We start from the raw sequence: 15,612 nt of genomic DNA, 5'->3' as shown, positions 1-15,612 counted from the left end.
TGTCAGGCAACAGCAGCAAAGCCGCTGAGTGTATTGAATTAAGAAGTGAAGTGTTTTTTATTGATTGGGATTTTTCATTTGAATGAGGAATACTGTGCTAAATGTCTTCTTTCATAAATCTATCAATACACAGTAGCCTACAAGCCAAGAGTAGGGATGACATTTTGTTTCTCTTGGGCTAATGGTGCTACATTTAATGTGTAGGCTAAGAAGTTCAATGCAGTCAACATAAAGTAGCAAGACAAAACAAAATGAGAGCAAAGACAAGACAAAAACAGTGTAAAGATGCGGTGCAAGAATGGTGAAATAGTGAGTAGATGTATGAGAACAAGGCTGGCGGTTGGCCAAATTGGCACATACACACATATGAGTTTTGGATAAAAGTATTTAGAAACATCCTCAACATAAAATGAGCAACCATGGCATAAAGGCCAGTACTTTTGAAATATGCCACTAGCAGTGAACTTCCAATGGTCTTGTGGTCCCAGTTATCAACGGGTTTGGGAGGCGGAGTCACACCGGTGGGAAAGCCCTGCCTAACAGGAGTCGCCCGCTTCTTCCTCATTCACCGCGCTGCCCTGTGCCGAAGAGGCGGCGGCTCTGGAGGTTCTCAAACCGCCCAGTAAAGCGCTCAGCACGGGCCCTGGAGTCCGTGTTCGCCTGGCCTGTCTTAGCTGCACGACACTGGAGGGTGTACACCGGGGGTTTGGGTGGAGTTGTTGCCCGATCTGAGGAATGTGACGCACCGAAGTGAAGCAGGCGAGCGGTACCCGTCGGTACTTAGAAAACAGACAAGGTCAGCCGCGAAGTTGGGAGGTACGGAGTGGAAACAGGCGAAACTGGGACAAAAGAACTATTTGTACAGAGGGTAAGTTCTATTCCGTCTTGTTTTTATTATCTATATGTAATAAAGGTATGCTATTCTACTCTATTCTGTCCTGTGCTCTATTAAAATCTATTATAGGCCTATCCTGTTTTATTCTGTTATAATGAAATCTTCCTGGTATAATATATCCAATAACTGTATCTTAGTTATGTCTGTTCTTTTCATTGCTCCATTAATGTGGGTGGAATACAAAAAGTGAAATGCTGGTAGCGTGAAGTTTATAGGGGATTTATCATCCAGGTAGCTGCTGTGTATTGCAAAACCTGAACAGTACTGTTGTTATAGTCCAAGTACACAGAATGCTCTGCGTTGGGTGGCACTGACAAACTGTGCTGCTCTATCTCCAATCCTTTGAACACTTTCAGGAATGAGAATATAGGTACTTCTTGTACTGTACTGTAATGTACTGTTGGAAGGTATCAATAAGTCTTGAAAAAGCAGAGACACTTTTACAAGCACGTCTTAATCCTTGGTTGTACAATGCCATGCATGCATTTCAGATCTTTCATTAGGCCTCGAGATCCCTCTAATTTAGAGATAAATGGTGAGATAATACAGAGTCTTTGCCTTGTAATCATACAGCCTTGTCAGTTGCGCAACGAAGACACCTAACACCTTCCTCCTACAGACTTCAATCTATAAGCTCTGATAGTATTGCAAACACACACACACACACACACACACAAACACACACACACATGCACAGATTCAATTCATTTGGCAGCTTTCACCCAAACAAGCAACATATTGATTTAATCCTCACCTTCACAAACTTTTCCTCCTTTCATTCAAAGTGAGTCATTGGAAAGGAATAGTCCAACATGTGGTTGTAATTTGATGGGGAAAAGTTTGTAGTGCCAGCTTCTTTGTGGTGTGTCTGTGCTTGTATGCTTCTTATTTTAGATCCCATCTTGTCACACTAGCCATATGGCCGAGGCTCCATCCCATTCACAGCTTTGTTTGCATTGTGTGTGTTACAAGGGGTCATTGTCTACTTGTATAGGTGTTATAATTCATGTATGAGCAATAATGTGCTTTTGGGGGAGAGGAAGCAACGTAGAAATTTTTTTATGCTTTTATTGTTGGGTTTTCCACTTGAGATGACCGCAGACATTAAGGCAGTTGGAACAGATGGGCGAGGACCTCAGAGGACCTGTTTTTCTAGCAGTGCTGCTGCGTAAAATACATTTAGAAATGCGTATTCTGTAGGCCAGGGGTACTCAACTTGCTTTGACCAGGGGCCACTTTTGCAAAATGACAGGTTTCCAGGGGCCAGTGACAAAGTCACCCAAAAGCATCTTTTCCTAAACTTAACCAAGTACTTTTGGTGCCTAAACATAACCAAACTGTCTGTTTCACAATGTTAAATGGTAATTTATGTATTTTTCAACCTTATTTTCCCATGCTTTTGTGTCTATGTGACTAATTGGGACAGCATTTTTTGAAACTGGTCCAGTGCTGAGCGAGTGCGCTGCAGTCGGCAACAGTGAAACAGGACTGCAATGTAATCCTTGCAGGCAATTGCGCTCCGTCAAAGTACGTCCGCTAAAGTGCTTATTTCTTGTTTTTGTTTAACCAGAAACAGTGACTATAGTGCTCTTGTTGAAGACTTCATTGATAAAAACACCGGCAGATGGCAGAAAGGCACGAGGGCAGACTTCCCCGTGTGGGTCAGGTATACATGAACTTTTCGCAGGAATCAAGTATCACCTCTTCTACGCACTGCACAGATTGCTGTTAGGCTAATATGGAACTTCCCAAGTAACAGCCAAGGGACATTATAATACATTTACTGATTGTATACACAAGCAAAACAATTTCCAGTGGGAATCAATTTTTTTTATTGTGAATTACAAAATGGTCTGTAAGTTGAGTATCACTGCTGAAGGTTATGGGTTTTCACATAAAGTATACATTCACGCGACCTTCAGCTGTGTTTTTTTATTTTTTTTTGTGGCTTTCAACAGTCTGGCTGACTTGTGATGATGTAGCTACAGAGAGACAAACAAGTGGTGTTCTGTTTGTGTGTCTGATGAAAGTGGCTTTGAAAGGTCTTGACAGGAGCATCTAAAGATTACTGGCTCATCTCTCCAAACCTGTTTTCAAGAATTGTTTTCTTACTCCATTCACTCCGAATTATATCACACAAAATGAATCCACCAAAGAGGTATGCCGGATCAATTAGTGTTTGTTTAGTGAGGTGTGTTCGGATGCATGTCTGAGAGAAAACAGAAAGAGAGTGGAAATATTTTTGGGGGGAGTTTGTACATGATAGTTTGTATCTCCTCAGGCTTATTTCTATATTCACATGTTGAGACAGATATAATTTTATCTCTGTCAGCTCTTCACTTACTCTTTCGCTCCCTCTTCTCGTGGCAATGTTCATGCAGGAATGCAGAACAAACATTGGGCACATCTGAATATTTGGTTTGTCAGCCTCAAAGAGCTGCAGTCAGTTGCCGCCTGCCTACCCTGTGGTGGTTTAGTGTTTCAAACTGGCTTTGTTAATTGTGCATTTAGGGCAGGCTCATCCTCGTGTGCAACAGAAAGCTTTATCACTGAGCGAGGAACAGAGAGAGAAAAGAGAGTGAAATCATGTATCACTATCTGTTGCTATAACAACAAACAAAGGAGCAGCATTTGTTTGAATACCATGTTAGCAAGGTGAGGTGCAGAAAGTCTGTCATGCTTCTAACGTTCTTCTTCTTCTGTTGCTTCATTCTGCAGAGCGCCAGAGGTCAGGAGGGTGAATAAGAAACCCCCAGGCTCTCTTTAGTGCTTCTGTGCTCTTGAGTCACCCACTGAGCTCATATTCACCTCAGGGTTGATTTGCACAGATCCGCCTTGTTCCTCTAAGGTGGATTATAATCATCAACAATTCTGTCAATTAATTTTTCAAGTAAAAATGCTGAACACGACCTTCAGTTTAGATAGTAAACTGAATATCTTTGGGTTTTGGACTGTCGGTCAGACAGAACAAGCAACTTAAATGCATCGCAGTGAGCTTTGGGAAACTGTCATGGGCAATCTTCACTTGTTTATTTATTTTTTTTGGAGTAAACAATTAATCAAAGATCATTCAATAATGAAAATGATTATTAGTTGCTGCCCTCATTATTTTTGTAAAGGCAAGACAGTAACAGCAGTACTAACTATTTCATAATTTGAAAACACTTGCAGTGTTGTTTTGGCTGTTGTTGTGTTGCCACACAAGTCGTGCATGGCTTTTCTGAGGTTTAAACATTACAACGAGCACAGGCAGGTGTGCATCTTTCAGTTCATGGTTGTTGGCTGTGACTTCAGGTGCTTCACTGCTGCCTCAGCACATTTCACTTGAATACAGATCAAGCCCTCAGCTGATAGATTTCTTTAGAATCAAAAACAAAACAGACCAAAGTATGTGTGATTCTTCCATTTCAGAAACTTTGCAGGAGTGAAATTATTTAGTGCAAGCAGTATGCGCACCTATCATGCCTCCCTACCCGCCGTGGAACTTTTAAAAGGGAACTGTACACCGCAAAGTCCTAAATTCTATGGCTAGAAAGTAGTAAGGAAACAGGATGTCAGCCATTTTCCAACAGATGAATCACCACTGAGCAGCTTGTTGCAAGTTATCTGCAGGCCAGGCCAGGCTGTGCTACCCGGTGACTCACCCTCTGAGTAAATCGGCTTCTCTTATTGACTGCAGGTTAGGACTTAGGCCCTCTGCTATCACCACCGATCTCTAAAGAGTGCATAAAAGTTTACAGAAAACACGTCACAACCACTTCTAAAGCAGGTACAAACTAACAGAAGACCTACTCATGCTGCCACTCAGACCCCAGGTTACACACACACCCTGAGCATGTACCCAGACTGTCAATCAACCATAGTTCCTAAGACTGTACATTTCCATGGTGATACATCCACACAGTCAAAAACACTTCCTGTTTTGACCACAAGCTGTAATGTGCTAAGGGAAGCCATGTATATTCTTGAGATTTACCAAAGCTTACTTTAGATACTTGAACTATTGAGTGTTAACCCACATCTCCACCATCAAATGACCCATCCAGTATGCAGCTGTCAGGACCACATCAAATATCAATGAGGTGGTGGTTGGTGGTGGTGGGGGGGGGGTCCTGGTTGGCTCAGTCGATAGTGCATAACACATAACTATGTTGTGGGTTGGAATCCAGCCTGGGACCTTTTGTCACAAGTATTCATCCTCTTTCTCTCTTCCTTCATCTAATGCCAAACAGTGACAGTGTCAGTCTATCTTTTGAATGCCGCTACAGTACATCACAAAATAATTAACAGATGCCAAATAATGATGGCCAAAGTAGATTGAACCAACTTGTGTTATTATAAACTAGGGCTGCACGATTTGGAGAAAAAGTCATATTGCCATTACTTTGATCAATATTGCGATTTGCAATGGCGATTTGATGATATTGGAACAAATGGTACTATGAGTCTACTTGCTTAATTATCAAGGAATATCTGAAACACTGACATTTTGAAATGTGTATTTCTCAACTTGAACAAAGTTAAACAATATTTATAACAATAACTAGTAAAACAGATGTAAAACAGATCAACAGGAGCGTGTTGCTCTACGGAGGAGGCGGCTAGAAGCAGCAAATATTGGCACACTGGCTCAATGTCCCTAATGCAGAGTCTCTATCCACAACCTGGAGGATGAACTGTACATGAGTGTATTAAACAAAGAGTATAATGTTTAGTTAATAGTATACTATTAGTATAACAATAATATACTACATTCATTATAATTTCATATAATAGTATACTATTTTACCACTAGTCGAATATTATATCACAGTTACAGCTGTTAAATTTTTGTGGGTTGTTCTTATTTATTTAATCCTTGTGCAAACAAAAGGCTCTACACTACTCTAATTTCTTAATGCTAAGTACTAACTTGTCAATAATCATGTTGTTCAACATTTAATGATTTGCTGTAGCACATCAAACTTTATTTAATGTCCTGCTCCATCCAGGCTGTGATTGGTCGGTTGACGAAAAGTGACTGACGAGCACGTGGCTCTGTGAAAAGTTGAACATGTTTAACAGCTAAATGCACTGATACAGTGAATATTAATGGCCAGTGAGACAAACTCAAACCGTCTTTATCTTCTCCCTGTTTTTTTCTGTCCTACCGCTTCAGCTGTCGACGACGTCTCTCTGTCACAGAGCGACCGGAGCACCGGCATTTCCGTCGTTGCTCTGGTGGCGAGTCGGACTAGGTTTGGAGCGATTAGTGGCGGGGTGTAGGTAGGCTTATCAGTTTTTAGGGGCACATGCGAGAGGCGGTGTGGGCGGAGATAATGATTAAACTCACACACTTTTACTGTTTTATTAAATCGCACACTTTTTGCGGTTATGTTATCGCACATGACGACATCGCGATTTCCATTGCTATTAGATTAATTGTGTAGGCCTAGTATAAACTAATTGTTAATTAACTCAATATGGATCATCAACATTTTGATAATCCACTAGTCATTTGAGTACATTTTCAACAGACAGACTTCCCTGTTTCAGCTTCTCAATTGTAAGAATTTTATGCTTTTGTATTTTCTTACTAATAGTGAACTAGGTATCTTTAGGGTTTAAAGTGTTGGACAAAACAGGCTATTTGATCGCATCACCTTTGGGCTTAAGGAAATTGTGATTTGTGGCATTTTGTACTGTTTGTGACATTTTAAATACCAAATGAATAACTGATTCATCGTGAAAATAATCTGCTGATGAACCGATATGGAAAATAACCATCAGCTGCAGCCCTACGTATTATTATATCCCTTCTTGTTGTGTTTTGTTGTTTGTACGATTTAGTTGTCTTCTGTCTATCTTATTTTTTCAGTGGTGGCTTATTGTCTCTTTTGGGCTGGGAATGAGAGAATTGGTGAAGTATCTAATGAATCAATTTATTCACATATAAAATTATGTGAATAATGTTGAACTTGGCTCTTAAGGTCTGTGGATCTGCGAAGAGAATCCTTTACTTTTCCACACTCTTTCTGATTTGAGCATGTGCACATTCACAAATTGTTATGTAACAATGTTCCTTTCACTACCTTTAATTGTGTTTAACTGAATTCAAGTCATGGCAGAGCTATTAGCTTACAGACCGTGCTCTTCTAAATCAATGTGTGTGTAATGGCTGACAGATTGCTCAGGATCCAAGTAGCAACACGAAGCATGACGCACCATCCTGGAAAGTTTACTGAGCAGAGATATGAGAGAAGCTGTCTACCTCTTCATACCTTTCCCACCTCTCACTTACACCTCCCTTTTTATGTTTTATGTAAAGCACTTTGAATTGCCCTGTTGTTGAAATGTGCTATACAAATAAAACTGCCTTGCCCTTTTCTCTCACTTGACTCGTCTTTCTTACTCCCATTGTATTTTCCGCATCCTGTTGTTTTTCATTGTTCTTACCTTTATGTACAGTTTTCTCACAAGCCAGATTGAATTTCATTTAATCATCGGTGCTATTTCGTTGCTGAATACTACTCTAACATTACATCAAACAAGCAATAAAGCAGGGTGTGTGATGCCATTAACGAAAACTAAGTCATGTCTACAGTGTACTACAGAAGACAGATAATATGATAAGATGCCCCTGATGATGTACAATGAGTAATGAAAGTCTCCATTTTTTGCCCTAGTAAGGTATCAATGATCTATTTGTATTGCTCCTTATTGTTGTTGATGGTTGTTATACTAACCGTCAACCTCGCATTAAGATACATGAAACACAACTTAATAATCTTTCTCTCCTTTACTACAATAATTTGCCTTGGAAACTTAGAAACGTGGCCCTTGTCTGGGAAGGAAAATATTTCTAAAGGTGTTAATGAAAAAATTTACTTGTTTAACTAACTGAACAGGCTTTGACTTGGCATCAAAACCTGCTTTGTGTAAGAGGTTATGGGTAATCTGTCTGGGTGTATAGCCTGACACTAAGCTTTTATACTGTGATCACCCTAAGGAATATTTGGTTGAATTAGCATTGTGCTTCACATTTTTTTATTATCAAACTTATTTCTCTGTGCACTTTCTTTCTACACAGGTTCAAATTCCTCTTCTCACCCCTGAGCCCTAACCTTTGACCCCACCCATCTGCAACCATGCCACACCGATCTCAGACTTCATCAATTGGTGAAAACCCTCTTGACCCAAACTATCTGGCACCACATTACCGTGAGGAGTACCGTCTAGCTATAGATGCTCTGATAGAAAATGACACCCAGGTAACACTTCAGTTTTGTTTTTTAATTTTTATTTGTGTGCTTTTATGTGTGTTTGGAATTAATAGTTATTTTAAATATTTAATATATGTATACATTTTTTTAGTTTGTTGATGTAACGAATTTGGGTGTGTCTTCTGTCACACCAGGGCTACTATGAGTTCCTCCAGACTGCAGATGTGGTCAATTTTCTGGCACAGCAAGAAATTGAATATATCAAGTCAACAATCCAGGCTCCCAACCAGACCTCCAGCTTCCCAGAGCTGGCATATCATGAGGGAGGTCTAGAGGCTGATGGCTCCTCCGACACCTACTGGCCAATGCAGTCCGACGTGCCTGCCCCAGGGCTGGACCTGGGCTGGCCCCTGGCGCAGCACAGCTTCATGGGTCCCACAGAGGTCACCACTCTTGTCAACCCCTCCGAACCAGACATGCCAAGCATCAAGGAGCAGGCCAGGAGACTTATCAAGAATGCATGCCAAGTAAGTGAAAGGATGTGATAGGAATCTGGGAGATGTGTTACACTTGCATATCTGGTTTGCTTTCAACAGCGAAAGAATGGCATCTGAAGATGAGATGAAAGTATTCCGTGTTCATAAATTCATGTTGTGTCCAGCTACAAATATGTTACATGTTTTTGTTTCTATGCACATTCACTACTTTTTCACACAATGATATACACAATTTCTTACCTGAGTATCCTCCTTCTCTCTCTGCATGCACTGTATGTTATCACTTTAAAAGAGGTTAAGATAAAGGATTGCAAGTGAGTAGTGCATGTGTGGGTTACGCTATCTCATTGTTACTTTAATCTTACTTTTTATCTGCCACTGCCAACGTTGCCACCACTCCCTTTCAGATGAATTTCTTTCTTGTTGGCCTTACGCAAAATTAAAAATGTAATTAACATGAAGGATACGTGCCAAATATCACAAGCAGTCAAACCTGTTGGTGTGGTGGGGTGTCCTCCATTTCTGTCTGTTTAGAGAGTATATGTCTCATTTATTGTCACGACAAGTGTGACTCTCCTGTGTTCAGGCATAAAGTAAGTGTTTCAACATGCAAGCAGATTCGCAAACATTATAGACAGATTCAGACATTATATTGCTGATACACTGAGTGCAGTTAAATGTACATTATGTTATTTGGTTGAGAAGTGTTCATTGTGGTGTTTGCAATATCTTAATTCAATATAACATTTTTCATAGTATCTATAGTAAATAAACTATTAATCCTACTTACATTACGTTTTTCTCTTCTGCTCCAGGTTATTGCTGTGGTGATGGACAAGTTCACAGATGTTGACATTTTTGCTGACCTCTTGGATGCAGCAGCACGCCACGTTCCTGTTTACATTCTACTGGATGAGCTGGAAGTCCATAACTTTGTCTCTATGGTCATCAACTGCAAAGTCAACTTGGACTTAGTTCCTGTGAGTTTGCCTTTTCATCACATTTTCTCAAATGCATTGGCTAACAGTTGGCAATCCTGTGGCATTTATCAGGTTATTTAATTATTTATAACATATAATTTCCACTTAGGCTTGCACATGTCCATAACATTTTTTAAACTTTTGTTTTACAGATGATGCGTGTCAGGACTGTGGTAGGAATAACCTATTATTCCCGGACAGGGAAATCATTTAAAGGGCAGGTGAAAGATCGTTTCCTACTGACTGACTGCAGGGCAGTACTCAGTGGCAACTACAGGTGGGTCCTGTTTATTATAAGTTCATCAAATTGCCAAGACAGACAACTGCCATTCATTCTGTAAATGCAAATACTTCAATTACCTCCACTGTTTTATTTTCTTATAGTTTCATGTGGTCCTATGAAAAGATCCATCGCTGCATTGCCCACCTCTTTCTCGGGGAGCTTGTTGCCACCTTTGATGAAGAGTTTCGCATTCTCTTTGCTCAGTCAGAGCCTCTAGTCATTGGCCCATCCAACGGAGCACTTGCTGTCTCTGACACCAGCAGCACCAGCAGTTACTTCAGCAGCCAGTTGGGTTTTAAAAGGACCCAGTCTTTGCGTAATCCCATAGGTTACCGCAGGCAGCCTGAGACTCCCTCTGCCTTCCCCTATGGAGACTCTGGTAATCTTGCACTTCCTTTCCGGAGGAACGACCCATTTCGTCACACCATTGAACCTGGGGCAGGAATTACAATTGGTAAATATTCCCAGCAGCAGTTTCGTCTGCAGCAGTCGTTCCTGGAGCAGGGAAGGTCCATAGTTTCTAGGCAGATGGAGATGAGTTCCAGTGGCTTCAAGCGGCACAGCTATGCAGAGGGAACCCAGGAAAACTACACATCTTCAAGGCAATACATGAAGCACAGAGTCATGAATAATCTGAACGAGACAGACTTCCACAGGTAGTTAACCCTTTAATAATACCTGCAACATAAGTATTCAGAACCATCACACGTATGACCATCTTATGTGAGCACATGTCTTTACACATAGCAATGAATTTATAATCAAATAAATAAGAACCACTGAATTTTCTTCACAGGGAGCAGACCCAAAGTAGCCATTACTACACTGAAGGGCCTGGGCCAGGTTCTGGCCACGGACACTACGACAGACTTCGAGGTTGTCCTCCAAACCTCTCCATTGACCAGTATTCAGACTCAAGCTATCGCTCAGATCTGGAGCCTCCACCTGGAAACTATGGCCGAGATTACTTTTCATCTGAGGACTTGAGGGCACCTGAGGGGCATCTGGCACCTCCATTAGCTGGGAGGTATGGAGGAGGTTCCTCCCATAAGAGGCCAACCATAGGGCAGGCGTATGCCTGTCACACCTCACCCACGCAGCCCCACCCACCAGAGAAGAAACAGTTTCCCAAACAATCTGAGGAAGTGCATGATCAAGATGATGATGCTAGGCAAGGCCTGAGGAGTTGGCGAATTCACTCCTATCTTAGCGCTTATGAGGACAGTGGAGAAGAAGGTCTGACTCAACCTATAGGGCCTGATACATTTGAAGATCCTCCTGCATCTCAGCACCTAACTGCGACTGAAAGTTCAGCTCCCCACTTTGGAATTAAAGAGCCTCCGAATGTTCCCCCTAAACCCAGACCAGATATCCTGAGACCACGCTTTGGAAAGCCCATCTTACCTGAGAGCAACAGTAAAGACTCTGCCCCAACAACAACCAAGGATCTGCTTCTGTCGGTTGAGAGGGAGACGGCGAAGGAAAGGGAGAGTGAGCCAGAGCGGGGTGCAGCAAGGGAGGTGGGTGTGGATGTGGAGATGAAAGAGGCTCCAGATCTCCTCCGGTCCAAACATGAATCATTCCGCTCACGTGTTAACCCACTCCTCCAGCGTAGCTCTCGTCTGCGTTCTTCGCTGATTTTCTCATCTTCCAAGGCAGAGATACACAGTAGTAGCCTGGGCTTAAAACCAGCCACAGAGGAAGAAGAGGAGTTAGACTCAATACGCACCTCCTCAATTGTGGCCCAGATCCTAGAAAAGAGGAGGTCTCGGGAGCCTTTTGAGTGGAGAAAGAAGGCTGAGGAAATAGATAAGGAGAAAGAAAGGGAGAATGAGAATGAGAATGAGAAAGAAGAAAAAAAGAGGGAGGCACAGCAAGAGAAAATGGAGATTCGATTGACAGATGAGATAAAAGCAAAAGAGGGGCCTGAGAAAACTAATGAAGAGGTCTCATCTCTGAACATGAATGACCCAGCCAGTCGACTACAGTATTTCAAAGAGCTGGCTGCCAAGAGAAAAACCTCAAACGTGGGGACAGAGTCATCGCTAAAAGACCCAGAGCCTGCTGAAAAAAAGCCAGACCTTTCTGATAAACCCCCCCTAAACACTGTGACGACTCCAAAGATCCGAACTGTCTCTCTTAGTTCAGCAGAATCTGAACCAAAGAAGCTAGACATCTCTGCAAAACTGGCAGAGCTCACTCGCAGACCTTCGATTAGTTCCTCAAAACCACCCATAATCTCTGCCAAGCCTTCTGCGAGCTACCTGAAGACTTCAGAGACAACTCAACCTCATAAAGAGGAGAGTGCATCAGAGGGTCAAAAGAAGGATATATTCAAGTCTCTAAAGCCCCTTCCTTCACCTAAGATCTTTAAGAGGGACCCGTTGAAGATCAAAGGACTGAATCCTCGTCGCATCTCTTGTGGTGAGGAGACTCTGACCACAGACGCTACAGATGCAGAGAAGAGTGAACTGAAAAAGAGCCGCTCTCATAGTTCTTCAACTCTGCCTCGTGATGACGTTAAGGAAGGACTTCAAAAAGTTATGGGATCTAATACCTCCATCAACACACTTGGGGAGGGAAAGGGTGAGGGTAAGACACTTGACTTCTTAAAGAAGCAGACTCAGAGGCTAAAGGGATTCCTGGGGCCCAAGGATAAAGACAAGAAGTCTTCAGGAGACGATAGGGGCATGACCACCGTCATAGAGATTACTGGAGATTCAAGCAAAAGTTCAACAGCTAAAGATACAGGATCTACCACTACTGACCAAACTGCAGCCAATCACAAGTCATCAACCGGCACATCAGGCCCATCTCGATACCAGGCCCCGGGCAGCTCTGTTCTGTTCAGTAGCAACCTACGAGATGACACCAAAGTCATTCTAGAGCAGATCTCAGCCAACAGCCAGAAGAACCGACAAGAACGAGAAGAAACAGGAGGAGGCAGAGATAGTGATGCTGGGGAGAAGGGGCTGGAGAGACAGAACTCTATCAAAAAGAATCGATTTCTGCGACCGCAGGGCAGCGTCCAGGAGCGGGAGGGATTGCTGAAGAGGATAGAGAGTTTGAGGAAGGAGAAGAAGGTCTACAGTCGTTTTGAGGTAGTCTCTCAATGCAAGGGTGATGTTTTCAGTGTGGATGGGAAAGAGATATGAACAAAAGCAAAAGTAGTGTTAGATATAATCAACACAAGTAGCAACGACATGTATTACTTAAATTACATTACAAAAAGCCAGCTCTTTAAAATATAAAGCCCAAATCCTGTATTGAGTTGATCCAATACAGCATTATGCAGTAAACTTGTGTCAGTAGCATATAGTACAGTTGTAAGAGTATAATGTGAAAAAACAATCTCTTTGAGCCGGACCAAAGTCCTTTTAGGCAAGTCATGCCACTTGGCCGCCACCATGGCAACGCCTCCAGGCAGCTATTTCGGACTAACCAGGCTCCTATCTAAATGAATGGGGAGCCAGATCTGCACTTTCACTGGTCACCGGGACATAGAAACTATATGAATAAAATCAGCATTAAAATCTGATAAAAATCGCTGTTTGACAGCTTTGCCCCAAAATAAGGTTTAAAAAGCGTTTGTCCCGACCGGTTCTCCTTCACCACTTCCACGCATGCATAGTAGAAGTAAAACAGACCCTTACGTCAGTGGAACCACACAATTGGCTGAAATATGTTTCCCGCTTGGCGGTTAAAAGCAGACGACTGGCTTTCTAGCGGGAGGGGTAGGATGACCGCCATATTGATCATTAAAGGCTTTCCTTATAGAGTTGTATTGAAAATGTGATTGAGTGGCATGTCTCCTCTAAATTGTCTCCGGCCAAACTGATGTTTAGGTATTTCAAGATTTTTGATGAATTGATGAATTGAGAATATGTTCAGTCATTTTTACAATGGACAGTCTTTTATATGTATATAAACTATAATGTGTTTGGGCAAGTTTTATTGCTGTGAAAATACATTTTGGTGGACAAGCTAATGTTTTCGTTTTATAGAGACACTAGAAGTCTGGTACAACTTACTCTGTTTCAATTGAAGTGAATTTGGTTTTACCTTTGTTGATATACTGGTTAAAATATATAATAATAAGCAGAACATTGTACTTAGTACTGTATGCTGAAGCCTCAGAAAACTGACAGTAAAGAGGTGAAGGAAACAAAGGACAGATGGAAATGGGTTGGTGTTCATACTCTGTTGCATTCACTGTTATCCCTGTTGTTCTGTTAACAGATGGGGAATAACCTGGGATAACGAAAAAGATGGAGGAGCAACCTTTTATATGGAAACTATTTATGCAAGATGATCAAAAAGACCCATTGTCCATATGTGCCACTGACACATTCAAAGTACCTCTGTGGCTCCACGATGCAGCCTCTCCTGGATTTTCACAAAAAGTAATAAAACTTGAATATATAAAAATGCTGAAAACAAACTTAAGTCATTGAGTTTGGAATGTGCCTGTATGCCAAGACCTGCTACTACTGTTACCATATATGGTGACTGAGAGAAAGAAGAGTGACACTACTTGCATACTGGTTTTGTGGGCTAATGTTTCACGAAAAAGAAAAGGGTAGGGGAGAATGTGTCCTTTGGGATTCACCGTGTGCCAATGGCCCACCAAGGGCATTACCAAGGTTAGAAGGACTGTTATTAACCCAAACCACAAAGCGAAGCTGAGAATATGAAGAGGAACAGAATGAGATGCAGAATTGATGAAGGGTGAAAATATAAGGGCAAGTCTGTGAGATTATAGAGAATGAAGAGTGAGACAAAAAAGGGAGAAAGTATGTTTTCTAACGTTGAGGCGGCAGCAATAGAGCTTCCATAGAAAGTAGAGAGTGTAGCGAACTTTACCCTCTCAAGAGAGAGTATGTACCTTTCTATTAAGGTGTGGACCCATTTCTCAGGGTTGAATTCAGAGAGGAGACCTACAAGCTTTTATGGTCAGAGGAGTGGCATTAAAAATAGTGTACTAGTCTTTGCCTTGAGTAATTTAAATAAAGTATTTACAGTTGCCCTGAATCACTGTAAAAAGTAGACAATTTTTAAATGACTTAAAAGCGTCCACCCGTTTCTCCTTCCTTGCCAGACTTTTAAATTAGTGAGGACCTCTAAAGGAAAGGAAGAGAAAAGGGATAGCTGCCTTTTGTAGTACCGGAGCAAGGTCATGTGTCCTTAAATAAGTCACCTAACCTCTGAGGCCGAAGCCCTATGCGGGACTCTTTAGTCCTGTGTTGATCTGTAAACACGATTAAACCAAAGATATTGTTCTATGGTGCAGTTCCCAGACTGCTTGACAGCTCAGCTGGGCCTCAAACTGTTTAGTGTTTATTGTGTATTTGTACAGTTCATCAAAAGATTGGAAGAACTATTGCTCTTTGGACACTTAAGGGGTTACGCTGTTTTCTATGCGGGATTGTAATGTACATATTTATATGAATATGGCTTGGTGATATTCTAAGTAACAAATTAGATTATCACCCTCACTGTCTTATCAAAGTGCCTTGTGTTATTAATTAATATGTGGTCGTGGCTGTAAAAACTAATTGGCATTAATTGGTGGGAAATCAGACGCACGTATTCTTTTTTATTTTTAAACCTAAGATAGTATTACATCGTATTTGAAATACTGCAAAAGTCTTTTATTAAATCTGTTTAAAACTGAAGTTGAATGTGGCTGTGTGCACATGTATACAATATGTGTGTATATTGTAGTGAATGGTTGTAGTGTTTTCATTTATAGGCT

At 41.5% G+C, this 15,612-nt stretch overlaps 1 protein-coding gene across 1 annotated transcript; it reads left to right on the top strand.

Moving 5' to 3' along the window:
* Nucleotides 1-559: 559 nt before the first annotated feature.
* fam83hb (family with sequence similarity 83 member Hb) lies at nt 560-15,532 on the top strand. The gene is made up of 8 exons (XM_038724068.1): nt 560-868; nt 7,965-8,145; nt 8,292-8,624; nt 9,410-9,574; nt 9,727-9,851; nt 9,959-10,513; nt 10,654-12,958; nt 14,097-15,532. The coding sequence occupies exons 2-8, from the start codon at nt 8,023-8,025 to the stop codon at nt 14,115-14,117; spliced, it is 3,627 nt and encodes a 1,208-aa protein (XP_038579996.1). The 5' UTR covers nt 560-868; nt 7,965-8,022; the 3' UTR covers nt 14,118-15,532.
* Nucleotides 15,533-15,612: the final 80 nt, after the last annotated feature.

The sequence above is a fragment of the Micropterus salmoides genome, unplaced genomic scaffold (assembly GCF_014851395.1).
Source record: "Micropterus salmoides isolate LMB-PRFRI ecotype aquatic unplaced genomic scaffold, ASM1485139v1 Ms_hic_scaffold_17, whole genome shotgun sequence".
NCBI classification, from domain to species: domain Eukaryota; kingdom Metazoa; phylum Chordata; class Actinopteri; order Centrarchiformes; family Centrarchidae; genus Micropterus; species Micropterus salmoides.
This window is presented reverse-complemented; position numbering and strand designations above follow the sequence as displayed.

Excerpts from the sequence above, each read along its gene's own strand:
- fam83hb (XM_038724068.1), top strand. The coding sequence starts at position 8,023 with ATGCCACACCGATCTCAGACTTCATCAATTGGTGAAAACCCTCTTGAC. Across the intron at positions 8,146-8,291 it reads TGATAGAAAATGACACCCAG|GGCTACTATGAGTTCCTCCA; the intron begins GTAACACTTCAG and ends CTGTCACACCAG. Across the intron at positions 12,959-14,096 it reads AGGTCTACAGTCGTTTTGAG|ATGGGGAATAACCTGGGATA; the intron begins GTAGTCTCTCAA and ends TTCTGTTAACAG.